At 47.7% G+C, this 27651-nt stretch overlaps 1 protein-coding gene across 1 annotated transcript; it reads right to left on the bottom strand.

Annotated features, from left to right (window-relative positions):
• Positions 1-182: 182 nt before the first annotated feature.
• Positions 183-27115, bottom strand: LOC119455393 (testisin). Its single transcript, XM_037716795.2, has 8 exons — positions 26911-27115; positions 23769-23901; positions 22409-22655; positions 19688-20121; positions 15569-15731; positions 13166-13446; positions 4361-4518; positions 183-1016 (listed from the first exon to the last, which is right to left on the bottom strand). The coding sequence occupies exons 2-8, from the start codon at positions 23869-23871 to the stop codon at positions 861-863; spliced, it is 1542 nt and encodes a 513-aa protein (XP_037572723.1). The 5' UTR covers positions 23872-23901; positions 26911-27115; the 3' UTR covers positions 183-860.
• Between the last annotated feature and the right edge of the window lie 536 nt (positions 27116-27651).

Raw genomic sequence — 27651 nt, 5'->3', positions numbered from 1 at the left:
ACTCAGTGTAAATTGATTTAGCGTTTATCGTTAGTGTCCCTTTAGCAGACTTACCTTCAAAGTCTGACGCTCGCCCCTGCCATGGATTGCAGAGAAAGCACACTTACCTAAACATGTTTTATTTCACAAATGCATGAAAAGCATGCTACGCTTGTAAAAACCTCGAAGTCGTTCATTTTTAGAAGTATATAACCGGGTCGCGGAAGCAAAATGAGGACGCTGCTTGGCCAGCAATAGAAACAGCACCCGGATTTCTACGCGGCAATTTTCAGGGCTAAAAGAGAAGGCGAAACGGAATCCTGAAAGGTGCGACCTTTACATCCTTGTGCCAAGGAAAGCGAGCCACTGAGTGGTGCAGCAGCTCAGGTTCTTTCGAAACAAAGAAATGTGACCTAGAGGAGAAAAAAAATCCTGCTCTCAATAAGTCCACCGTTTTAAAGCCTAAAAATTGCGAACAACATTAGAACGAGACGAAACACTTAAAAAACAGTTAAAACGAAATAACAACGCCAACTTTCCTCGAACGCTGCGCGTGCTCACAAGGAAGGTCTCGAAGATCACGCACGCGCGGTGCAGAGAAGCGCCCTCTATCGGCTTACCAGCGCCGCGCACCGAAACGTCTTCGCGCAAAAAAGAACGATAAACCACTCGCACCACAGCAGTCGTTGCTCCTTCGAAACTGTCTTCACGTCTGGGACGTGACGCAGATTGGTCCGTAGCGCACCGGTTTATATCATCGTCGTTGAAACTGCACGCACCGCAGCAGCCTTGCTTTTCTTGTAAATTTGTTTCTTTCGACGACTGCGCACGCGCGCCGCTTTGAGAAGCGCGTGCCGTCTGCAAACGTTGACTGAGGGGGTCTAGTAGATGTTGGACGATATCCAATCGGACGAGCTGCTGACCCTGTGGTAAATGCCGGGCTGGTAGTTTTTGGCGCAAGAGTAGCCCGCCGACACGATGCCGATCAGGTAGTAGACGCCGTAGTCGTTCAGCATCAACGGACCACCCGAGTCGCCCTGCAAAAAGAGGTTGCAATAAAAAAAAAAAGACGTTTTAGTAGATCTGTACGATCGTAGGGAGCGTACATTAAGAAACGCATCAACTGACTGCGAGCCTCTGGACATTCGTAATGCATATTGATGTACGTTTTAGCGCAAACAAGCCGGAAATCCCATGACAGAGCTTTAGTATCCGCATGCCCGCAATTTTGGTTCACGACACAGCAGTATGCTATCGCGTTATAGGAAGCCCGATTGTCAGTAAGGCCATAGGGTAGCTCACGAAATAGTGGTCCGATAACTTATAGATACCATGTCTTACGCGTCGTATCGCGTGGTAAGTGCTGGTGAAATAAATATGAACATGCTCTTTTTCTTATAGTCTATCATGAATATGAAGCCGGCGACTATTTGTGATTTGTGCTTGTCAACATTTCCAATCGATACTAAATAAATAAAAGGCTGCAAAGGTGAAAGCACGTAAGCTCAAAAGCGACGACCCCCAAATCTGTTGAGGATTATAGGTGATCATACTGAACCTAGTATTTCTACTCTCAACGTGAACTATTTTTTCTAATTCCTAAAATATTACCGATATTCAAGGAAGCCTCAACATAAATTGTTGAACAAACGGTGTCTCGGTCCACAGCGTAATGGCTTGAAGGGCCACAGGTGGTGGCAAATGAAACTCGTGGACACGTTTCGCTCGATTGCGCAGCAATGCCTGCGAACGTACAGTCACGTTAAATATATGCTGCTACACGGCGCCCAGGGTCTGAAGGGCTCCAAGACTGCACCGCGGCGCCGACACACAACTTCGAAAACTAAACACCGTTCTAATTACTGGTAATTATTAAACCAATTCCTTGAAGGTCGGTGCCGCCGTGTCATCTTGGAGCTCTTTCGACGACGGGCACCGTGTTTCAGCTCATATTTAACGCGACTGTACGTCGCTCCCATTGAGCAAGACTTCTTGGAAAGCATTTTTGGGACATCAAGGTCGTCAGGGATGCGGATTATATTTTATTTAACTTTCGAGAAACGAGACAACACTGCGTACTACTACTGAGGGGTAGAACGTAGCAAGCAATTCGGATCGAAGCGAGTTGCCTCCATGGGATGGTCTGGTCGGTGCCGTGTTACGCAAGTACGGTAACCAACTGCTGTATTGAGCAGTATAAAACGCGCATGCACAATGGGCCTAAGTTAGTATGTATCACGCAAAGCCAAAAACCCTTGCGCAGTTATACGTGTAATTGGGCGTGTTATAGATGAAGAGGCTGAAAGCAACGGGCTTTCGGTTATTTCATTTGACTCATTTGGGTTTTACTCCACCATAGAAAAAGGAACGCAGACAGAGGCACGTGGACACGTTGTCTTCAGGCTACGCCAATGCACACATTTTGGTGCGCGCACTTCGTAGTTTCTTGAATGGCGCTAAGAATTTGAATGTTGACGCGATGTTTGAGTTTCAAATGTGCCACCTCTCGCACAGCCCATTCGGCGGTCGCACACCCTTTATTTCAATTGCTATACTGACAGAGCAGTAGTCACAACGAGATCCTGTCCTCAGCTCCTCCAAACTTTAGTGTTACTTACCGGGAACGTGCTCTCACTTTACCCGCTACGTTTTTTTTTTTTTTTTGACACGTATGGTTAGTTTTAGTTATCAGAACCTCGACGATACCGACCGATCATTACATTCCTCCGATTTAACGAGTGTTTAACGACGTTGAACTCATTTGCCGCATGTTTTGATTGTCTACAAAGTTAAATTGAATTGTGGGATCTTACGTGGCAAAACCACAATCTGATCACGACGAATGCGCCGTAGTGGGGCACTCTGGAATAATTCGGACAACCGGGAGTTCTTTGATGTGCACCTTAAATTCAAGTACACGAGTGGTTTTGCATTCAGAACCCTTCAGAATGCGGCCGCACATGCCGGCATCGAACGTGCGACCTCGTGCTCAGCAGCGAAACATGATAGAGACGTTGCTACCGCGGCGGGTAAAGTCTACAAATTTCAATACACTTGATGGATGGTTCGAGTACTTCGTTTTCCTCGTGGATTATAACTCCGTTGAACCTCAGCCTTGATAGTATGTGCAGACACAATGTTTCCTTCATCAAAATCCATGCCGCGATTAGAAAGAAAATGAATAAGCAGATACCTTTTCTCCAGCTTAAGTATTTGTACGGCACTTTCATAAGTAGCGACGCAAAATGTTCTCGAAGCTTCGCCGCTGACCCCATTGTCAAGAAGAAATAACGTCAGAAAGTCCGCGAAGCCACCTTTTCGCAATACTTCTCCAAACTGACATCAGGTGCCTGACGGGATAGCCTACAGAAGTCACGTATGCCACGCCGTGGCTTCACACTGCTATCGCCCGGTTAGATAGCGTACGCTTCTGGATTGAAAAATGCGGGAAAGAGATCAGAAAAGGAAAAGATCAAAAAGATAAAGTATAGCAGTCAATGAGAGACCAGTTGAGCTATTGGATATAGTAGTGGCTAGAAAGGAGCTCAAGCAGCGTGGCTGCTTGAGCTCCTTCCTCCGCAACTAGGCCGCCATAAAAAAAAAGAAAAAAAAAAGGTCAGTGGTCAACGGCTGCAGGACACCTACGAATGAAAATTCAGTATATATGGAAGCAGGAGGGGAGGGGGTGACGGACGAAGTGGTGATGACCACCCAAATACCTAAGCGCGCCGCATCATAACCAGCCGTTCTCAGGCACCGAACGAGGAATGCAGCGACGAGGAGGACAGCGGAGCTATATATCGCACGGCACAATGTGAACGTCGCATACCGCTACGCGATAAGAGGGAGAGAGTGGCGCCGAAAGCGACGACCCTTTCAAACGCGCCGCCATTCTCCCGCAAGGCCCCCCTTTGTTGGGGCGCCGAAAAACACGAGAGCTTATATAACCGGGTCGCGCAGTACCCGTTTTCTTTCTCCACGTACCGCCGTTATTTTCATCCCGCCGTTTCACGCCGCAGGCACTCAATTTTCTCTCGCCGAGCACGTTGAATACCGTATAATGAGAAACCCCCGCCGTAAGACCGAGGTGTCCCTACACCCCCCTCGGAGACGTCGCTCTCCCACACGCCCGCGCGGCGACCCATAAGCGATAACGACTGTATTACAGACAGGCGCAGAACAGCGCCGACTGGACACGATCACCGGTAAGGATAGCTTACTGCCGTGCTTACGACGCAGCTGTCGATGTTGGAGCGATAGCGAACGGCGCTCGTTTCTGGTGGCGGCCGAGCGTGACGCGGGTGGCGTTGTACTGCGTGGCGGCGCGCTGTCCGTGCGCGGGAAATAAATAGCGTGCAGGTGAAGAATGAAAGGGCCTTGCCTGACAGGAGTCCTTGCCGCCTCGCTCGTAGCCGGCGCAGAGCATTTCGTCGTGGATGCGAATGTTGATGCCCTGTCGCCGGTGCCAGTTCTCGCAGACCTCGTTGGGCAGCACTGGAACGTGCACGTGCTGGAGGACGCGCGGTCGCACCTTGGAGCCTGAAGGAATGGAAAAAGAAAAGTGCGTAATCATTGGCCTGTCTGTGCGCCGCCGACAACAATGCCGACTGCACTGAAGCAATTGACGCTTCCATGTAGTCGATCAACCGTGGCTAACGTCCGGGTAAACATGTCAAACGGCAGAGCGGTATGAAGGGCACGACTTCACGATTGCCTCGGTTCAGGCGAGCACAATTGCAGTCATGTTCTACACAAACCAAGCAAGGGCCAATAGATAATTGTCGAGACCGAATTGAATACGAATAGAATAGCACGAGAAGTGCTAATCTAATCTAATGAATATAATCGAATACCGATATTTTCCGAATAATTCTCGAAAAATGAGCAGCTGTTCTTACCCTTGAATTTCCCATCCCCGTATATCAGCAACCTTAGCAAGTTTCTGTCGGTACACTGCGCATTCTGAAGCGTTCTTCATTAAAGGCACAAATGGAGCTTTAGAAGCAAACATGCTGTTTACTCGGAAAGGCCTGGCTTCCTGTGTATGATATAGCTGCGCTCTACTACCTAACTTCTCGTGTTTTAAGTCTATTATGTCCACCTGGATGGTATTTAGCGCACAGTTTGCGATTTCAACTAGTGCTCGAAAACTGTTCAAACAATATATATATTCGTATTTATAAGTAATCACGAATCTATTCCATGACCGAATGAAATATATGTCAGTATTTGATTCCTTATTCGAACTTGCAGTATTCGAACACCCATAACATATGGTATTTGATATTTGCAGCTCAATATTCGCTTTTTGCAGTATCCATAGGCCGTAGTAGCAATGATTATTCAAGCCAAATTTATTTGCACAAGCGAAGACGCGCACAAGCGATGGCTTGAGCGATTCACTGTGGAATCGTGGAAGTGGGTTCTCGCTTCCTAGCTTGCATCCGTAAACCAAAATTGTAGCACAAGTACCGTACGGTTTTTTTGTGCCGCTTTTATTTGCGCTACAATGGCTTCACCGCCCATGCGCCAATGCCGCTCTTGAATCAGCCCGGCCGAAAAACTTGGGAAGTTTCATTCCAAGCAAACATTTTCTACATTTGGCATTACTGTCCAGTCAACGGTTGCCGAACTAGCTCTCGGACAAGCTAATCGCTTTTGCCGTAATATGCAATGACATAAGCATTCACCATCTTTAAGAATCGGAGGTAGATTTTTTTATTGGTTGTTTACGCGAAATTAGTTTTCAGTGACACAAGGTCCCCACGTCTTTGTCTGCGGCCCGATGTGTGGAAGTGTATAACATTGTCCGCATTTCCCGTTCTTAATCTAAGTTAAAATTGTTTGTGGCCCGCCCTCTCGGACAAACTTTGTATGTAGAACGAAATGGGTTAAGGCCGAGTGGCTTGACGGACGGCGCCGGCTGCCTCGCATAACTCAAGGTAATGTACGGCATACGGTTTCTCACCAGTCGTGCATTGCCAACATCTGCTTCAATTTCATCGTACATTCTTCCGCCTTCGGTGACACAAGGTTTACTTACACGAGATTTACTCATAAAACTCGTAATAAATGTTGAAAAACTTGGGAAAAATTGAAACACAAATGCACGTTCCTACACTTCTGGCTCACAATAGAGAGCATCGTTTTATAGAGCGTAGCATAAAACACTGCTATACGTTCTTCCGAAAGAGAGAATGATGAAACAAAAGCCAGGAAGGTTAAGCGATAAATCGCCCACTTAGCTACTGTATGATATTGATGATATGAGAATGATATCGGAAGACGGCAGAGTAAAAGGTTTGCTTAACACATGCTCACACAAGAAAACTCCAACTGCTCAAATGCGACCACCACAAGACAGTAGCTCTTTAAAGAACCCAATGGCGATTTCAGGGCCCTGTGTGAGATGTCTCAGAAAGAGAGCGCGCAAGAATATTGCTGCCGTGTGAAAGGAAGACTGCCAGCTCTTGCAGAGAGGCGACTGTGTGCCAGTATTTTGTTCACACTGTAGCGTCAACTCTTAAAAGGAAATTACAAAAATGTTCAAGATAACCAGCATCTAGGAGGTTTCAGGTGCATGGCCTCGTCGTGCAGAAAAGTAATCCTGTGCTTGTCCTGGAACTCGCTATATTGTTTTTGTGGCCGATCGTGACCGCAAGTTTGAAGGAAACAACATTCTCAGGCTGATTACACGAACTTGCGCCGAATAAACGAGACGCCAGGCAACCTTCAGGAAGAGCCTGTGTTAGCTACACGACCGCACGTTTTTTTTTATTTTTTAGTTCGGCATGGATACGCTGAAACAGGCAAACTTTATGCGCCTCCACGATTTACCCAATTACTCATTTGCACCAGACCAAGAACTTTGCCACTTCCTTCACTTTCACATGAGCCCTATACGTGGAGGTTGTTTCGAGAAGAGCGACGAGCTGTTTTAAGATTCTTGAGCCCTCGAAAGGAAAGAACTTCGCTGGTTTATTTAATGGCGTAAGGATTATCGGGCTACTGATGCTAATAGTCTACGCATATCAGATTGCGTCCCGATTCCCACTGCCGATTCTGTGGGCATTCGTAGCAGTAACACGAAATTTGGGAGCTCCCATCTTAAGTCAGGCTTTCAAAGCGAAGCCATCCTTAAGAACTCTCCCGGAGTTGCTGACTATGGCTACTGCTGCTGCTGTGCCTGCTACTATCTTGTCGAATAGCTCGCATACAATACAACAAGCATCTAATAAATTTGTTTATATAGTAGACATATGTATACTGTTGCTACAGATGTAACAGTGACCGGGTCTGAAACACAATGAAGCAACAAATGGCATCTAAGTATCATCACCGTACAAAATATGCACATTCAGTGAAGCTTTTGGAAAGCGGTTATTTAAATGCTATAAAACTTATCTTGAACACATTTTGCAGCATAGGGATTACATGTGTTCTCGGTAAATCAGCAAGCAGCGTAATCCCCACAATGCGACCACGGATTGCATAGTCCGGCCACGTAATCAGTCCAGTTTTCCAAGAGAGAGAGAGAGAGAGAGAGAGAGATTGGTCGACAGCGAAGTGTGAAGCCTGCTGACCACACCGTATACATGCCTAGCGCACGGCGACAGCCGAACATTGGTCAGCAGTATGCGCAAGGGAGTAAAAACAATTTCCAGGATTGGCCGACCTTATCGGCAAGAAGTCGATCGTGCAGGCGCACAAACCAGGGAAACGAAGGCATAGAAAACTTCGCTTTAATTAAGGCATTGTACGATTGGAGGCGTGTATTTGCTGCACTGATGTTATTTAGCCACCCTTCGTTTCACTGCGGTGGTTCTGTCAAGAACGGAGCAGGCCAGCGTCATAATTGTAGTACAGAGGGGGCTACATGTCAGCCGATTCGTCATACGAGTGCTATCCTGCATGTGAGGTATCTGACACAGTTGGCCGATTACAGTGTATTGACCCGTGTAATGAAAACTGGACCGATCTCGGAGAACGTAATCCGTGGACGCGCGGGTCACGTGGGGATGCGTCTCCTCGTCTTGCTGTCTTGCCAGGTAGGCAAGCACGTAATCGCCATGCTGTAAAAACGTGGTTAAGATTTAGATTAATTCGGTTGAGATTTTGACAGCAGTGTCTTCCGCAATGAAATAGAAAAAAAAATTGTGAACAGTGTTTGCTGCGTACGTGTGCCTGCCCTTCTGGCGGTCCCCATGCTGTACACCATCGTCTGTGAATGTAATTCGGAGGGCCCAGCATACAGCACTGTAGCGGATGAAGGTGATGTTGGGTGCATCGCAAAGAAGTTGCTCTTGAGAATATAATGGTGCCCACTGTGAGAGCATGTTACGGTCACATTAGATGAGCTTGAGGAATCATTGAAGGCTGCCGGTTTGTTGGCTTTTTTTTTTACTTTAGAAATAAGGAAATAATTAGTACTCGGTTCGACGTTTCAATCTGGACTTACGAAGAACTGCTGCTCAGTAGAGAATAGCTGTTTGCTCACCGAACCTTGTTCAATCATGTACCATAATGCAGAGTTTGACGCCTATAGCTTCCAGTACTGCAATTTCTCTCTTGCGGACACCGATTACTTGTATGTACAATCAACTCGCTTTTCTGTTTTGAGCTGTACAGCATACGCATGCATTTAGTATGTGTTTTTTTTTCTTTCTCCCACTGTATCATGTCGCTGCTTTGCTGCCAGGGTGGCACAGCCAAGTTAGGCATTTCCTGAGCCTTTAGCCGTGTCTCCCAAGGCAATTTTGTACCGAATTTGCCTTTAATAAACCTAAAGAAAGAAAGAAGAAGAAAGAAACTGTACGAACTCTAAACGCAGTACGCGGTAAAGTAAAGCGGGCGCATTCTTGTGTTACGACAAGGCACTGAGCTTAGCTCCATTGTGCTTTCGTTTTCCTGTCTAACGATTTCCTATGCACGTAAAAACGCTTGGCGTGCGCATGACCATTTGACGGCTTTCAAAACGCAGTCACTTAACGTGATTTGGTAGAATCGTGCAGGACGGAAATGTTTAGAAATATTTCGAATGCCATGCCAAATTCGCTATTTATCCTGTCAGCCACGATGCAGCCAAGGGGGTGAAAATAAAAGCGCAGGACCCCTTCGGCGAGAATCAGCAGGATTTTGCACAATTTTCTTGTCCATAACTCGACAAGCTTGCGGCTGGTAAATTGCGCATTATGTAGTTTGATAGCGGTATCTAAGTGGCTTTTAATAGTATGTTATCGCCGAAAGGAACGAGCCTGCCAAGTTTAATCCGATGCGCCGCCATGTGTTCTTTACCCTCATTCTTTTTACGAAAAAGGACGCCTCAAATTTAGTGTATAGTGCCGTGGCGCTCAACACAACATTAAGTGGTTTACTGCGTTTGAATTTGCAGATGCGGTCGCAAGCAAGGCAACAAATGAACATCTGCCACTTGTTTGGCCCGGATTAGCTAATTTATCCAAATTTACCAGGTTCTCTCGCACTCACCCATCGACCTTCTCAAAGTCATTTAAACCTAGAAGGACATATTATAAGTGACTCAGCGGCTTTAAAATTAAATTGCGAGGCTTCAGGCACCAAAAGAAAGATCTGATTACTAGGTACGCCGAAGTAAGGCGCTCCGGATTAACTTTGGCCCACCTGGGGTGCTTTAACGTGCTCCTCAATGTAACTACAAGAGCGCTGTTTTGCATATCGCGTCCAACGAAATGCGGGTGCCGCGGCCGGTACCGAACCCACGACCTCATGCTCGGCAGCGCGCGACGCCATAGCCACAGAGTTACCGCGGCGTGTCAGCCTCGAGTCAGTGACTTGCGCTAAGCATCTCCAATGCTATTGCACCCCCTTCAGATGGACCTACAGCAAACCCAGTCACACATGCAAAATTGTTTTCACCTGAACGCCACTGTGCACTGCTATGTAACCTGTCATTTTGTGCCCCTTCAAGCGGGCAAATTCATCTTAAGTGGCGGTTCGGGTTATAGCTGGCTTGGTGAAGTAAGTATAGTTATAGGTACACAGGATGCACGAGTCGGGAACTCCTCCAAAGCTTGAACGAATGCGTGGTTGGCCTAGCAGCGCAAGTAAGACAGAAAGGAAAATGGGAACCAAACAAGTGCTGATTTGAACTAGCGTTTATTTCCACTGAAAAGTCCTAAATAATTTCCGTCACAAAAAAAAAGACATAGCAAAGTCATAGCCGCTCTAGGCTCACCGAGCACCACAGCTAGCTAAAGGGGTCTCTTGTTCTCACGTTGCTTTATATGGTAGCGAATGGAACCGCTATTGCAGGACGCTCCAGTCGTATTCAGCTACCGAGGGAAGTTAACGCTATAAATTGTGGAGGCCTTTCATATTCAGAAAACTGGAGCCACATGTGTTAGGCGTCCATCATGACCTTGTTATTCAGGGTGATATTTTAGATGCGAAGCATCTTATGCTCGGGGCTCTGTCACTCCCTCCCTCCATCCATCCATCCGCCGTGCGTCCACACCCCTACTGCGCATGCGCATCCTCCTCCCCCTCCTCCCCTCTCCTTGTCTTATCTCTCCTCTCGGCATTCATGCGTATCCTCCTCCCCCTCCTCTCCTTGTCTCATCTCTCCTCTCGGCATTCCTCCTCTCCTCTCCGACGCTCCTCTTTCTCAGGATTGCGCAACGAATGGCAACACCTGCGGCTCCGCGCGCGATAATGCGAAGCAGCTTAGGTTAGAGGCGCGACGGTAGGCGCCCCAGAGGCACCGGCAACAGTCACCAACGCCGCGCGCGTTCGGTGCGAACGCGGGCAAAACGCCGACGGCGTCGACAACAGTTCTGCGCGTTGCTGGTGCTGCTGCATGTCCAAGTTTATACAGCTGATAAAACTACCTTGAGTCGACCCCATGGCTGCTTCGCATACTACTCAGGGTTTCCCTACGGGAACATGGTGTAATTTTTTTAAGTTTTGTGGAATTTTTAAAGATCGCCTGTGGGAGATAACATAATTCTTGTCCTTGAGCTGGATTATTCGAAGAGGTGGACATTACTAGCACAAGAAATTCAAACAAATTCGTCTAATTAACGAAAATTCGCTAATAAATGTCTTCATGACTTCACGGCAAATAATGCAATTTACGAATTGTAGCTGGTGAGCTTCCAAGACGTATCAACTTGAAATGAATTTCCAGGATGACACAAGTTTCGAGATATTTCCCAAAGTGTGCGATGAAATACATGGGCGTTCGTTACTTTTGTGCTTCAACGCATAAAAGCGCGATTTGTTAAAAAACATAAGCGGGACAACAGTGCATTGTTACGACAAGTTTGATGGCGCAAATATTTCCAAACTGGCATCATTCTGGAAATTCACTCGAAGTGGATATACCTTGCAAACTCAGCGGCTACAATACGTAAATTGCGGTATGTGCCGTAAAAATTATTTCAAAAAATATTAAGTTTATTATTTTAATTAGTTGAATGTGTTTCGATTTCTCGTGGAAGTAGTGTCCACCTCTGAATAATCCAGCTCAAGGATTAGAATTATGTTATCTTCAACAGGCTATTTTTACGAATTCCATAAAACTTAAAAATGACCACCCTGTAGACAGCGAACAAGCGTTATTTGAAAAATAATTTCTTGTAACAGATTGATATAGTACCTGCCTTAGTACGGGTTCACGCACTGTGGCTTCCTTTACCACGATGCTTTGTTTTGACAAAGGTGAGAACCTAATTTTCTTCGATAATGTTCATTTAAAGCCAGTGATCGTCTTGTTCCCATATCTTCTCTGTTTACGCCTTATTTGCGACTTTAGGGCGACCATGTATCGCTTTAACACTGAGCACTGAATTAAGGCCTAAATTGTGTCCATCAGAAATTAGAGGAGTGAAGTGCAACTCGTGTTGTAGCAGTAAATAAAGCTTCGGCACGCACTGCATGTACATTGCAATTTAGGCTAATGTTTCTCAAGTGTGCCCGCTGAATCCTGCAGCCTCAATGTTATAATCTTTGAGGTACGTTTATATATGTATTTCATGTCCTGACTTCCGAAAGCGTGGCGACTGCGTGCAGGAGGACCTATCTGAATGTGCCCAGCACTGCGTATGCTTTGTGATTAACGATATCGATCCCGCAATCGGCATTTATATTGCAGCGTCATCAGCGACTGCTATACACGTTATCTTACTTCATTATTACAAAAGCAAATAATCCTGGAGTTCTAACTTCCCGAAACTCCAACGCCAGTAATGATGGGCGCCGTACATAGAGGGCTGCGGATTAATGTTACCTCCTGCGGTTCTTTAAGGTGCATGCAAATCTAAGTACGCGAGCTTTTTTTTCTTTCTTTTTTTTTCGTTCCGCCCCCGTCGAAATGCGGCCGCCGCGACTAGAAATCGAATCCACGACCACGTGATCCGTAGAAGAACGTTAAGGCCATTGCATAAGTCACCGCAGCCGCTATAAAAGGAAGCCCAAGGAACTGGCATAAAGTTATATAAAGAACAACGTGTTATAAAGAACTGGCAAACGCGACTGGGAGGAGCAGAGAGAGGAAAGGAAGGGAATCCAGCGAGGTTATGACACTAAAAGATAATACCAAGTCGCGATTTTTGTGCTAACGGAGCTTTTTGTAAGCGAGAAAGTGACGACGACGGAAAAATTGGAGTAGCGCCATCTGTTGTCCACTATGGTGACCGCTCATGTGGCGTCAGCACTGAATGGTTCACAGAGCGGCGTAGAGCGAGGTCACGTGGTGATTACGTCGACTCGTCCGTTGTGGCGCGGGCGGTTCAAATTGAGGAGCAGCAGCGAAAACTTCGGCGTCAGTTTTCTACGGAACAGAGTGATATATTTGGCGCACAGAAAACGATGGTAGACGCCTAAACCAATAGCTTGTTGATCTTGCATGACTCAATATTTCCCTTTAGTGTTCCTTTAACTAGACTGTCCAGTTCGCTTCCTTACACGTGGGGAGGGAGATGGCAGAATAAAAGACCGAAGTTGAGAGAGACAGAAATAAGACCGCAGCTCAAGTGATGCTCATACACTGGACGATGCCCAGCACTTCCGCAGTTGGGCACTCCAGTCTTTCGTTTCGAGGTGGTATGGAAAAGATTGTGTGGCTTTCTGCGTTGATCTAAAAGTTAAGAGGCACAGACGCACTGCAAACGGCAAATTACATAAGTGGACAAAGGAAAGATGTACGTGCCAGGTTCGAGGGCTCCCCAACCGGCAGCCTCGGCGACTCGAGCCACGAATTGGGCGTCCTTTGGCGGTAAGCATATGGGCATCACGTTCGCCCGGTAGGTGACCGGCCTGTCCAGCACCAGCACGGCCACGTCGTAGCGGTCCGCCTGGGGCGTAAACCTGAAGTCCGGGTGCACCCGGATCTGGCGCACGCCGAACGTCTCGCTAGGCAGGCTCTCGACGTCAGAGTTGAGCACGTAGTCGCCTAGCGTTACTCGGATGCTCGAAGGATTGTACTGGTACCTGAAAAAGATCGAATATCAGTCTCGTAAATTATGCCTCCTGAAACAGTCATTGCGGGAACAAATTTAACAGGAGTTTGGTTAAACCTTCTCCTCGGAAACGTGTCTTCTCTCTTGAAACATTTTGCATATGAATAATTTAAAAATATGAACCTAGGACATCATATTTAGAGTCCTGTTTCGCCAGCAAGTGTGGCTCAAGTGAGTTCTTTCTCGCTGCTTAGTCATTTTTTTTTTTTCATTCATTTGGAAAGCGGTTGCGATTTGGTCCCATACAATGGTAACGGCTGTACTGCTTCCCACGTAATATCAATAATATTAAGACAGAATATTGCAAGACAAAAAAGAAACGTCGCAGGTTTGAGAAAGCTACAGCAGAGTTAGCTTAATAGAGTAAATGAAGTTCGCTTGCATTTCTTATGGGTACACTAGAACAGGAAAACAAAGGCGAGGATAAGTTGCACCAGGCACACGATACTGAATCCGGAGACATACGCATGTGTACGGGGTGTCCCAGCTATCATGCACCAAGGTTTAAAATATGCAAATGGCACGTAGCTGGACTGAACCGAAGTAATGTTTGCCGTCGCTCGGAGATCCTCAGATAATTTTTTTGCATTCCGCCTAATTGCATAATTAGTATTTGATCAAATTCTCAAATATAATTAAATGAAAAGTGGCAATGAGAACATTGTAGAGCAACATGAAAAACTCCCGATACAGCTTTCTGTTGCCCAATACGTGCAACTAAAGGTGTTTTTCCAAGCGTGAAAGAAGCCCGCGAATATACACGCAATATTGCCACGCGACTGGCCGCTCGAGGCACTTCGCGAGTATTCGCGGGCTTCTTTCACATTCGGAAAAACACTTATGTAGCACATATTGAGCAACAGAAAGCTGTATAGGGAGTTTTTCATGTTGCTCTACAGTTTTATCATTGACACTACATCTAATTATAATATTTGAGAAGTTGATGAAATAATTAAGACTGATTATCTAATTAGGCGGAATGCAAAAAATAATCTGAGTACCTCCAATCGACGGCAAACAACATTGCCTTGGTTCTGTCCAGATACGTGGCATTTGCATATTTTTAAATCTTGGCGCATCATAGATGGGACACTGTAGAGTTCCGAGCACGTAACACGATGCCGCGATGTGGTCCAAGGTGGCCAAGCCGTATAGATGAAAATCTATACACGACACAATACACGCACAGAGAACACTAAAAAGCCGGGCTTCATCGCACAAGGCCCACAAAGAACAGGATACACTATTAGACCACAATTGCACATGAATACATAACGTGAAAGTGGATTGCCTTTACATAACTATACCAAATGTGGTGCCTAGTACATGATTATTGCGCCTTTTTTTTTTTTCTTCAAAGCAATGTTCCAGTGCGTACAATGCTTCTCAGTGCGCTGTTTTCGATGGCCAAGGACCGAGCAATTTTATGAGTGTGAACGGTCGACGGGGATTATTTGCAAGTAGCTTTTTTCTGCCCTCTTTAGTAGTCATTGCAGCTGTCTGATGTCTTATCTGCGGAGAATAATTTCTTCATTGTTCAGCGTTTTACTTAGAAATTTATATCTCGCTAGTTCATGGCTCACCCTTTGAGTTACCTTCACTGTACAACGCGAGTGCTTTGCGCTTCAGTGGTAAGCTTGTGCTTCGGTTTGTATTCCGGGAGATTTCCAATTTGTCTTAATATCGCCTTTAAAGATAGAATCCTGCTTGCAGAGAACTTGACCATCTTCATCAGGGCAGAATACTTGTGGTTTGTTGCGGAAATTTTATTTGCATATTTGAAGAAACGTGACTAGCGCTATAACACGGGCACCATTTTCTACTAACTTGATACTTTACGAATAGATAATGATAATGCTGAATGACAAACGGACAAGGAAATCGCTGTCTGCATGAACTTATGTCTTTTGCGCATGACTGTGCAAGTACCGGCTCAGAAGCCGAGACGTGCACCGATAGGGCGCGTTGTACGCATGCGTTTTCGCTATTGCCACGCTGTTCCTTCAAGCGAATGTGTTGTAATCAGTCACGCTTTTCTTCACAATCCAACAAAACCCTGAACAGAGGCAAGAAAGAAGAGTGTGCTGGCTCACTTGGCAACGCAGTGTCCGGCGGTGACGACATGCTGCCGAGAGACGAGCGTTCCTCCGCACCGGCTGCCGGCCACCTGGATGAACGCCTGCCAGGGAAACTGGCCGAACTCGGCCTCCTTGCCTCCCACGATACGACTGATACGACCGCCACTGCGGCCGCAGTCTGCAAAGAGACGCAGTAAGACGCCGCAAGTACACACGCGCACAACCCACGCGGCCACACCAGAGGCCGCATTCTCGATCGATAACTTTCTTCTATAGTAGAGGTTATACATTTCACTACACGGCGTGGCGAGACGTCCAGCGCTGGAGCGACGATGCATGCGACAGCTATGTGGCGAGGAAATGTGGAAAGTCCGTCACTGATGTTGTCACGTTTATTTCGGCTTGCTTTAGCCGATTTATTGTTCCTCGAAAGCGGTGGTCCACGAAAGTGGGAAATGAAGGACTCCACACGGCTCTGACCTTTGTATGCGCTGTGCATTCGCCGCTCAGTTTCAGTTGAAGCGATAGACCGCACGATTCTTCGCCCGCTGCAGCGTATCTACACTAGCAGAAGTGTTTTTCTGCAAACTTTCCAAAGCTGCTCCTACAAACGTTGGCAGCGCTCGCTGCCAGCGTTTTGACAATCCCTGTCTGCGGACATTTAGTGTGATCTTTCATGTTTGCTTGTGCGCGATGACACCAGGCTTGTCAATTCAGTTAGAAAGCGAATGTGTCCAAGTTTACGCAGCCGATAAAACTACTATCCCTACTCCGAATAGCTCTACCAATTTACTATCGCAATTGATGCTTCGCCTTTCGGGCGAAACAGCGACATTTTTTTTTTCACGGCATTCGCGAACCACTTGTATGGATTGAGCCGGTGGACGTCACACAACTATACGCGAGTACAAGTACGAACAGTCGTCATCAATATGAAAGAGATAACCTTTTTTTTTCACACGCCCGTAGGGGCTAAACACACATGCCCCCCATAAAAGTGTTCTGCGATGCTAAAAGTTCATCAAGAAAACTTGTTAAGTATTAAGTTCCAAGATTTGAACTCATGCATAACGAGTTATCGTAGTTTTCAAAAAAGTTCGCTGTTCCCTTTCATATTGATGACTGTATAACGCTACTCACCTATCCGCAACGCTAGTCAGCTGTACACACGACACTATGCAACTTTACATACTTCTTCCATTCACTGTCACGCAAATAACGACACGCAACGTCACAATTCACAATGCAAAGTGTTTGGGGGAGCAAGCGCCCTGTCTTCTTTTTTTTTTTTTCTTGTACTTTGCTCCCCTCCCCCGCACCTCTCCACGCGGGAAAGGAGTGCGCGGCGCAAACACCTAACGCCCCCTGAACACAACGCGAAAACGTCACCCGCACCTGTCAAGGACCACGCTCCAAGGTGCGTGGGTCAGACCCGGAGTCTGCGCCACTATCGCGCCAACCAGCGTCCATCATTGTGACTTAATTACGTTGCTGAGTGTCTAGTAATATATTGTGCAGCTATTGATGCTCGTGACCCTTTTTATGATGCCCTAAAGTTAGCGGAATATTAAGCGCTTCTTTGTATCAGTACTCGGGACTGAAACTAGATGTACTACATGTATAAACATGCACCACGATTCCGCAATAATGGTCGCTATTCCGGCTCCGTCAATAAAAGCTGGCTTCGATTTATGTTCCACAAAAATACTCGCATGAGGCTCTGCGCGTAGTGACTAGAACCAATCATATGCTGAACTAGCTGAGATATAGTTGGTATTGCATTGCAGTAACGTAAATTAGAGCGCAACAAAAGACGAGTTCTTAAGAAAGTAAGTAAGTTAATTCTTAAGATAAGACGAGTTGTGTTCATTCTTCGTCTTTTGCTGCGCTCTAATTTTCTTTTTTTTTTTTTGTTACTGTAGCGCTTAGGTATCCAGGAAGATACGGGCTGAATGGAGCACGCTATCTTATTGAAATTATCGCAAAATACGTTAACCAGTACCGATGCACTTCGCGGTTATGAACTGTAGCTGACCGCGATTCGGGAAGCGTGATTGCTCTGCACATAACCGCACTGAGGATCGTAAACGTATGCAACACGGAAACTAAAAAATAAATTCTGGAATCTTACCCTGCCGAATCAATTCATCTGATTATGAGGCACGCCGTAGTAGGGGAGGCTCCGAAGTAATTTTGACCACCCAGGGTTTTAACGTGCAGCCAATGCACATGGAAGACATGAACGTTCATGTTTGCTTTTATGTGTCCCAATGGTTCGCACACATAAGGACTGACGAGGTACTATTCGGGCATGCCTGCTGTAACGATCTTGACCAGAAATGGCGCAGCATCAAAATACTGAGCACCTTATACGCAATCACATGTCACTTATTGGGGTGAGCAACTCGATATTTGTTACTTATGAACTTTATCCGAAGAACGTTCCGATCAGCAGTTTTATCAGAACCTTACTCGATATCCTCGCTGACAAAAGCCCTAATACGGTCTCCAGAAGAAAAGCTACAAAAAGGAATCATTGCCTGGGCGGAAGAGGTCGCCGCAGACAAGCGGCCATCTACAACGCCCTGAACTTTCTCTTATTAAAGTTGTTTCCTCCTCCTCCTCGCTGACAATCACGTTTCATTACCTCTTTCCCAAAGTTTTCAACAGATGCACGTCATGCTTCTTTGTTAGTTAGGTGGCGTTGCTTGAAGAGGTAATGTATGGGTGCAGCTGGGGAGTAAAGAGGTACTTACCAGAGTCCATTCCCGTTATCAAACCTTATATATATACATGAAGTTCGAGAAACGCAGTTATACCATCAAAAACATACAAACTTTAAATGAACGTCGGGACTGCAAAGTGAGCAGTGGGGAGCAAGTTGAGGAGGGCAACATTAAGAAATGGTAATACAACACTATGAATTATGGGTCGAATGTGGAAGCAAGATTACAATAGAAGTAACCTTGACTGGCCACATTTATTGGACTAATATAGTCGGTGCCAATGGAAAGGAAACACTCGTGGGAGGTAGAGAATTAGATTGCGTCAGGTTAGAAAATGTGCAGCTAGTTTGGATTCGGCAAAAATTAAATTGTGGAATTTCATGTCCAAAATCCACACTGTCCCGGAGAGTTGCCGCAGTTCTGCCACTGAGTCTCAACGTGCAGACAACTGGTCCGAAATACGGGATCTGCGAGGGCGTGCCAAACAGCATTCTTGCACCCTTAATTTAACGAAGCAAGCGCCTTCTACCAAGAGATGGGATTGCGCATGCGCGCCCTTCAATGGTCGTGCGCACGCCCCTACGCCCATTGCTAGCCAATGTGCTGCCGGAATCGCGATGATTGCGGAACATTAGTCTTGGAGAGCGCTCTCCTTTTCGGCCAGCGGACTGTGCAGTGCATTGTCACACGTCACAACGGCCGAAACAAACACCGCTCTCCTAGCGTAATCTTGTGCAATGAACGCGATTCCGACAGCACATTGGCTAGCAATGGGCGTAGGGGCGTGCGCACGACCATGAAAGGGCGCGCATCTGCAATACCATCTCTTGGCGGAAGGCGCTTGCTTTGTTAATTAGAGGGTGCAAGAATGCCGTTTGAAACGCGCTCGCATATCCCGTATTTTGTCCGCGCCTGTACACTTAAATTATGGGGTTTTACGTGCCAAAACCATGATGTGATTATGAGGCACGCCGTAGTGGGGGACTCCGGAAATTTCGACCACCTGGGGTTCTTTAACGTGCACCTAAATCTAAGTACACGGGTGTTTTCGCATTTCGCCCCCATCTAACTGCGGCCGCCGTGCCCGGGATTCGATCCCGCGACCTCGTGCTCAGCAGCCCAACAACATAGCCACTGAGCAACCACGGCGGGTAAACGCCTGTACACTTAAGGCCCAGTATGCGAGCGCTTTCAAATTCCGCTTTCATCGGAAGGCGACCGCTGAGCTGGGGATTGAATCCGCGACCTCTTGCTTAGAAGATTAAAGCAACAGCCCCTGATCTACTGTGTATGGTGTAGGGTTAGATTTACGGGAGGCCGAATGTAACTAGAACTCTCAGAGGTACTTGCTCTGCGCTGAAGTCAGCCACAAAGAACGCGAACGTAGACAAAAGCCCGAGCTGCTTACAGGGGTCGTTCTTGACGGGTCCGTAGTAGCGCGGCTTGATCACCGCGTCCGAGGGAGTGATGCAGCACGAGAGGAGCGGGCCGCAGGAGGAGCCCAGCGAGCCGCCGGCCATCCAGCAGTGCAGGAAGAACGTGCAACGGGAGCCGCCGAAGCAGGCGTCCGAGCCGCTGCCCGTCCTTCCCGGGCGCGCGAAGGGAGGCCTCCGCAGGAACTTGGTGAGGCCGCCCGACGACGCCGCCGGCTGGTAGGCCGCCGACGAGGAGGGCTTCGGGGCGGCCGCCGCCGCCGCTACGCCGCTTTCCTCGGTCACGTCGCTGGTCTCCAGCAGGGGCCTCGCGGAAGGCGGCGGTGCCGCCGCGGGGGGCCTCAGCTGCACCGCCGCTTCCAGGTGCTGTGTCGGCTTCGCCACGAAGGGCGCCGTCTCGTACGGTGGCCTGCGAATGGCGACCAAGTCGTGAGGGCGCACTCGACAAACGCGGTAGTACGCTGTACTTCACACGGCCAGACCTCGATCACACACGCGCACGGCTTCGCGGAAGTTGCGGCAGCGCGGAAGCGGCGAGTGGGCATGCGAAGGCGCATCGTAGGTGTTTTGCGCGTTGCACGAGGAACATATTGCATTCGCACTCAGTAGTTTCTAGCTTCCGAAGCACATCTAAGGAAACCCTGCTGACGAGGGGATTCCGGGACACTTGTTTATTTGTTATTTTGCGTGTATGCATGATGTTATCGTGCCTTGATATTTCAACAAACAAAAAAATAATTAGGAGTTTACGTACCAAAAGCACGATCTGGTTATGAGCAGGGGACTCGGGGTTCATCTTGACCACCCGTTCTTTAGCGTGCAACTAATTTTAAGTACACGAGCATTTTTGCATTTCGCCGCAATCTAAATGCCGCCGCTGCGGCCGAAATCGAACCCACGACCTCAAGCTGTGTAATGCAATGCCATAGCTGCCACGGTGGGTATTTGATGGAATAGAACTGGGTAGGTTGGAGCAAGCTTAGTGTTAACGGCGCGGAAGATCTCAGACTGAAAAACAAGTCTACGACAGAAACAAGGTGCTGTTACTTTGACGCGATTATCAACTAGCGCACGTCACCGTACGCAGGTGAGATAACAAATAGAAGACAACAGCAAAGAAAACAAAACAATTCATTGCACAGTTACCACATTTGCAACAGCGCTATTTCACTACGAATATTGGCAAAAGACCGGTGGCTGCGTAACTTAAATGATGCAGACAATTTAACCTCTCGGCTTGCGTTTTGCACCGTCTCCCACTATATTCCAGCAATATCGCTGCGGCAAACTTTATGTTTCTTTTTGCGTGGTTTACAGGAACTTACCAGAGCCAATTGAGCAAGAGTATGCCACTTTATTAATGCAATATTTGAGAAACCTTAAATTGCGAAGCGTGACAGTATTCATACTTGTTGCAGCGTTTTATCGACCAATCTGTCACTTACGTGGGATGAGACACAGCGATAGCCTAAATGTCCACTTGTGGAACGACTTCACCAGTTACAAAGAATGGAGTCGAAGTTCGTATAAGGTGGTAGCCGTCGCTTCGATGGGTGCCGCCATTTTTGTTGGCAAATCTTTTGTGGCACGTCTTGGGCGGCGCGCTATATCTGAGAAATAGCGTACCCGCCGCTAACCCAAAGCCCCTTACGCATGCGCAATGATGACGACGCTATTACTTTGGGGCCCCAAGACGTTTGCGGGCCCTATTCCTAAGCTATCGGAGCTCCAAAGCTCACGGGATCCTTTCTCTTTACGACGCCAAGCTGAACAAGCATGGAAGTTAAAATCGATCACAATCTAACGAGCTCGAGGAAGTACACTATAGGTGCTCCCTATTCTCCGATCACATGAAGTCCGCACAGTACACTACAGTGGAAGGTACCAGTCTAGCTTCAGTCAACCAAAAAGGAGAACAGAAGGGCTGCTTGACTGTCCGCCTCTGATCGGGCACCGTGTGACGTCTCCTCTATTATTGACTGGTGTATTGGTTGATATTGGGAATGTTGGCAACATTCTTCATCGGCTCTTCCACATTTGGTTATCTAATGAATGCACAGATATGACAAGAACGTACGTACACACAATGCTGAGAGCTTGGCGTCAGCGCGCTTGAATGGGTGAAAAATGTAGTGCACAAGACAATACATTTGGTACGATGTGTGCATAACCGTTCAAGCAAGCAGAGCTATCCATTGAAAAAAAAATGAACTGTACAAAAATGAGAGTGAACGAAAGCTTCATGAAGGATTAGTAGCACACGATGGGCGAATTCTCTTGCCTTCTATTTGAACACGCAACCCGCACTCGTAACTGATAGCCTGACACGCCTTCGCTCCAATGCAAGAAGATTGAGTATACACACTTTCGGCCACAGAAGTGTACGGGACAGGGGTTCCACGACAAATCCGATTTCTGCTTGTTAAAAAGGGTGACGCTTTTATTTTAATGGATCACTGGGTAGGTCGCAAGAACTATTGCTGATTGAAAGTATGAATTCGAGGCCGTGTCCCGATCCTAGCGAGACTGTACAGCTTTTCGCAAATACCGTGTCGCGTAAATGTGTGTGTCGCCGACTGTAATCTGAGAAAGTATAACGCGAGAATGCCTATACCTTGCTCATCACCGTTAATATGTTTTCTTTTTTGAGTAACAGAAAAATGCAGCAACTCATCCAGCAACGCACTTAACCTTACCTGTATGCTGGTGGTCCATACGGTCTCCGAGGGGGCCGTGGTATCGTCCGAAGAGGTGGTGTAGGGTAACGAGGCTTGTAGTAGTAACGAGTCTTTGGCCGAGGCCGGTACGAATTGTAAGAGTAAGGGTTTCGGGGCCGATGGTACGATCGATGGTGGTAGTATGGCCGCGTTGGAGGCTTTGGCCGCCAGATGGGGTGCATGGGGCGATAGGCGAATGGTGCTGAGTAATAAGAGTTTATATAACCTGGAAAGGGGATAGAAACAACAAATAAAAGCGGCATAGCACGAACGTGAACTTTGTGCGTCACAAACATGCGTGCGGCTCGGGCCTATATAGCGAAACATCGAGCCAATCTACGCCCGTGCATTTAACAACGCCCAAACATTTAACCCTTCACATTTCTTTGGCCGAAAATGTACGCTCATTAGCAAAATGAAAGCCACAATTTCACCTTTTAATTTCGCTTCCAACCGCGCGCTGATAAGAGTCATTTTGGCGTGACATGCTTCCCTGTATGTTAAGGTATGCAGGAGCTTTCTACGGAGAAGGGTGCAGTAATTTTCGAAGGTTTCTTTGTCTTCAACTGCATTGCACTCGTTCCTATTAATAAGCTCATAACTATCCATGGGTGAGATGTCGCCAATATCACCGAACGCTGCCACCGGTGTGCATGGCCGGTACCCAACATCAGAAAAGGGACTATCGAGGACCACATCGGTAGGATATTAAAACTGGGCCAACATAATCTGTGGGTATGGATGAGACGTTGGAGTTCTGTGATAAGATTTATTGGGAGTTGGCAGATTTTATCTCTGGTCGCGGGGCTTCTTGATGGTGTTTATGTTTAAGATTTGGTAAGAGTACCAGAGTATGCATTGAAGCGTTCAGAGCATTATTGCGCGCACCCGAACATGCCCGGCCACTGCAACATTGCTATAGAAGCTAGCAGTGGAAGTTCATATTTGACAAGCAGCAGCGCTAAAAAGTAGAGGGCGAAGAGGATCACAACACAGTGTTTGCCTTGCGATTCTGTTCTTCGACCTCATCTTTTTAGCCTTGCTGCTGCTTGTCAAACGTGAACTTCCACCAACTCGCCCAAGTTTCGCTACTATTGTAGCAGTTCGACAATGGTTATCAGACTAGCGCATATGATAACGTCATTTGCAGGAGGCCCAGCCAGGCGACTAGGTAAAACCAAGAAAATAAGTTGATTACGAAGGTTAGTATCAACATGACATGGCGTTAAGGAGAGCAACGTGGATGACTTGCTTTCTATAGATATCATGGTGTCAATACTATGCAAATGAGACGCTTTAGTCGCTTGGCAGCTCGTCGACGCAACTTTTTTTTACTCACGTGGCGTGCTGTCAACTGCGTTGATGGTGATGTTGATGGTGTAACCCCGGGCTAGGGAGGCAGCGTGGACAATCGTGGTCAGGCATAATGCTCGGAGGTTCATCGTGCAACCAGTTGCCGGGCGACAGCAGTCCTGCGACGATCGTCATGAGCGGCGGCGGCGACAACGACGACCACAACACGCTCGCGGCGGGCACAGTGGCTCCGCAATCATCGCGGATCAATCGACTGTCACCGCCAGAAGCAGCAGCGACGACACGCGACAGTACGTGCCCGTGTACGCGGACATCCATGCCACCGGCGATGCGGCCACCCCACCGCCCACTCCATCCAAGCGTGTGCTCAGCTTCCTGCCATTTCGTTTTCCATCGTTCTCGCTTCGTGCGCAGCGAGGTATGGGCATCAAGCTCATAGAATGCCCTCCCTCGCAACCATCGAGACAACCTCTAAATACAACCAATTACCCTATTGGGAAAGGAAAGGGGGCAAATTTGAAAGGAGTCGCTTTCAATGGAGGCATATCCGCGGGGCTGCACGCGATCTACAAAGCCGGTGAAGCGTTGAACGGTTCTGTTTGTGTTGCCTAAGGACGCGACGGCAGCAGCGGGACTCGCGATACGCTGGTTGAGGGGCGGGTGCTTCTGCATGTACGACTGTGAACACAGCGCGACTGTGTTGGCGCGCGCGCAAACGCCGGCGGCATGCAGGTCGTTGACTGTCACTTTCAGGCGGGCACGCGGAACAGCGCGGCGCGGACACTCGCATGCAGTCCCGGCGCGACGCAACCCGGTTTTGACTGAGCGTGGCAGCCGGCGATGTTCGCGAAACGACAGGCGGAATCTGTTCCGCACTCGCGAATCGGTTCCATCCTGCGCGGTGACGCGCCTTGTCTGACCCCGTGAGCATATAGAAAAAAAAAAGGAAAAAAAAATGGAAGTTGGCAATGTCTTCCGCAGTTGTGAAAAGAGGATTTCGTGTGCGTGTGACTGTGCGCGATTAAGAATGTCAAAAAAAAAAAGAAGAGTGAGTGAGATGAGGAAATAAGAGGTAGTTTCTCTATACAGGCGGACATGGACCCCCCCGATCGAGGCATCTGATCGGGAACGCGGCATCATTGGGCGGGAAAGGCTGCTTTAACTCATCGCAGCGCCTTTCCTAGAGCTGTCCTGGAAAGAAGGTCGCGAAGGTTGCGCGCTCGTGATGCCGTTTTTAGACAGGGTTAACTTCCGAGCCACCGGCGCGTCGGTCTTCCTGAGCGCGCGGTTGAATTCCGCACTCCGAACGCTCGTCCTCGCGGACCCCGAGAGTGGCTGGCTGTACACTTCCTTCTTAACCGTGTTCGACAGTGTTGCGTGTGTGTTCGGCAGGCGTGTGCTATGCTTGGCAGGGCGCGATAAATATTTGAGGGACCCTCCCGCCATCCCTTTTCATCTCTGCGTGTATTTTTGTAGTCGTAATCAGCGCGGTCCCGGCCGCACGCGTCGCTCACGCAGATGAGGAAGTGGACGCCCTGACACGTGCGCGGCGCCGTTCCTTTATCGAGAAGCCACCGCGCAGTCCGCGATTAACGGGACGGCGAGACAAATGAATGACCCCGCCGTTGAATGGGCTACGGGTGCCTCTTCCATCATGCGGGTGTAGAACAAAGGCCGGCGTGTGACCGGTACCGGCTCATTACTTTCACTATCTTCATAGAGCCGCTTATTAGTCTCGGCGCTCAGAACTTACAAGTGCTCCCGAAGAGGCCCCCTTGAATTCTAATTAAGAGTGATGTTGGACTCCGGCACTTACGTGGTGCTAATTGCGAGTAGAATAAACAACAAATAATGCTTACAATATCTAAGGCGGGGGAAGTGTTTCACACGGCTTCGTGGCATACACTAATTTTCTCATAGCACTTAATAAAGTCGGTTGATTCGTACGGTGTACCAAACTGCTGTTTCCTTCCGTGGATGCAGTATGACGTAGCTCTCCGGCACCGCATAAGTCACTTACGGGTAAAAGATGTCTAACTTGCCATTACAAGGCGCTCACGTGCCGTGTGGTCGACGCTCACGTGTTCAGGTTAAAGAATTGCAAGGGCGTATCCACAAGTGCACTGGATTCCAACCCCAACATGATGCAGCCGCCACAGATAGGAGTTGAAATCCAAGCGCCCAGGCAAAAGCATTCCAAGGCAGCGCCCAACTACAGTATTTACTCTAATTCTGGCACGTACGCCTGCACCCCCACCTTGAATTATGTTTGCACTCGAAGATCCGCGACTTCGTAATTATCAGCACAACGCCACAGCCCTTGAGTTAACACGTGACTCCTCTGACCAGGTTCTCTGGGCGCCTATTCGAGGCTCCGGAAACACGCCTATTTCGCCGAATGAATCGTCGATTTGTTCGTCATGTGAAATCCAACTTGGGTAGCTGCATGTAGCAGAACGTATGTAATTGAAAGCACAACCCCCCCCCCCCCCCCCTTCTCTTTTCTTTTTGTTCATGTGAACAAAGGTTTGTGGTTACATGGCTTGCCCGATTAGCAAATTCGGTCAGAAGTAAATTTCGAACGATGTGCCGCATTCGCGCAAATACAGCGTGTCATGATTAGAGGCCGCCGCTCTTATCAGTTACATATCACGAAAACTAAGTTACCTACAGAATATTAGAACGCAATCTTCGAGTGCAAACAATTCAAGGTGGGGGTGCAGGCGTACGTGCCAGAATTAGAGTAAATACTGTAGTTGCGTGCTGCCTTGGAATGCTTTTGCCCTGGGCGCTTGGATTTCGAAGTTATGAAGCGCGCACCATTCACATTAAAAGGTTCATAGTGCGTTCTAATATGCGGAAACAGGTCCTCCACTTCTATATATGCTGTAATGTCTACAGACGGGCTTGTGTTGCGAAACACGCTGAAGCTCTCCTTGTGCAAGATGCGACACTGTACACGCTCGAATCTTTTCTCTCAAAAGTATGAAGGCGTTCAGGAAGATACAAAACATACAAACACGTGTTCTTTAGTGCCCAATATACTTGAGCCCGAATCCCTTTACTCGCTTGCGCTTCACACGCTTCGCTGCCCGCAATTATAAAGCAAGCACCATTGTTTCTTAGCGCACTGCTGGGCGGCCAACCGAGGCATTAAATAGCCTTACCTTGCGCGCTGGTAAGCAGAATCGTGCCGGGCATTCGTTCCACGCCGCACCGTCCAAAAAAACCTCGTTAGCCTCCGCACCGCACCGGCATTGTTGCCACTACAGGCTACCGCTCATCTACTAAAGCACGCGTGTCAATTTTTTCGAACAGCTCCCCCGATATCATGTGCCAAGTAATCTTGATTCTGCGCACTTGCCTGCGCGAACTTCTTCTAACTGTTCCGACGCGCGCAGGTGTCAGTAAACGTGGTCACGTGGTTGCCCGGCTCTGCTGCCGCTCAAGCGCTAGCCGCTACTTAAAAGCGAGAAAACTTGTCATTTCGGTTACATATATACGAAACATGTATAATGTTTACACCGGGGGCTCAAAATTAAGCTTTACGGAATTTTTAAAAATTGCATGTGGCAGGCAGCATAATTCTTATCGTTGAGCTGGGTTATTCGAAGAGGCGGACATTATAGCAGCACGAGAAATCGAAACACATATTCAACTAAGTAACAAAAATTGACTAACGAACTTCTTAGTTAATAATTTACGGCACATATCGCAATTTAGGAATTGTAGCCGGTGCATTTGCAAGACGCATCGACTTGAAATGAATTCGGCTGTAATGCTTGCGTCACTCAATACTTAAAGCCATTATTGCAGCTTTTGTCATCCGCGTTTGATTTGTTTCTTTCTTTATTCAGGTTTTGTTTATTCTTATATTTTGTGCTCTTCATATCATTTGAATAACCTCA

The sequence above is a fragment of the Dermacentor silvarum genome, chromosome 6 (genome assembly GCF_013339745.2).
Source record: "Dermacentor silvarum isolate Dsil-2018 chromosome 6, BIME_Dsil_1.4, whole genome shotgun sequence".
Classification (NCBI taxonomy): domain Eukaryota; kingdom Metazoa; phylum Arthropoda; class Arachnida; order Ixodida; family Ixodidae; genus Dermacentor; species Dermacentor silvarum.
Note: the sequence above shows the minus strand (reverse complement) of the source record. Positions and strands in the feature narration are given on the sequence as shown.

Bases quoted from the DNA above. Each gene is read 5' to 3' on its own strand.
- LOC119455393 (XM_037716795.2), bottom strand. From the start codon at position 23,871: ATGAACCTCCGAGCATTATGCCTGACCACGATTGTCCACGCTGCCTCC. The intron at 15,732-19,687 runs GTAAGCAGCTCG...GTCTCTTTGCAG, and splicing joins ACCCGTCAAGAACGACCCCT to ACTGCGGCCGCAGTGGCGGT. The intron at 13,447-15,568 runs GTGAGCCAGCAC...GATCTTTTTCAG, and splicing joins GCCGGACACTGCGTTGCCAA to GTACCAGTACAATCCTTCGA.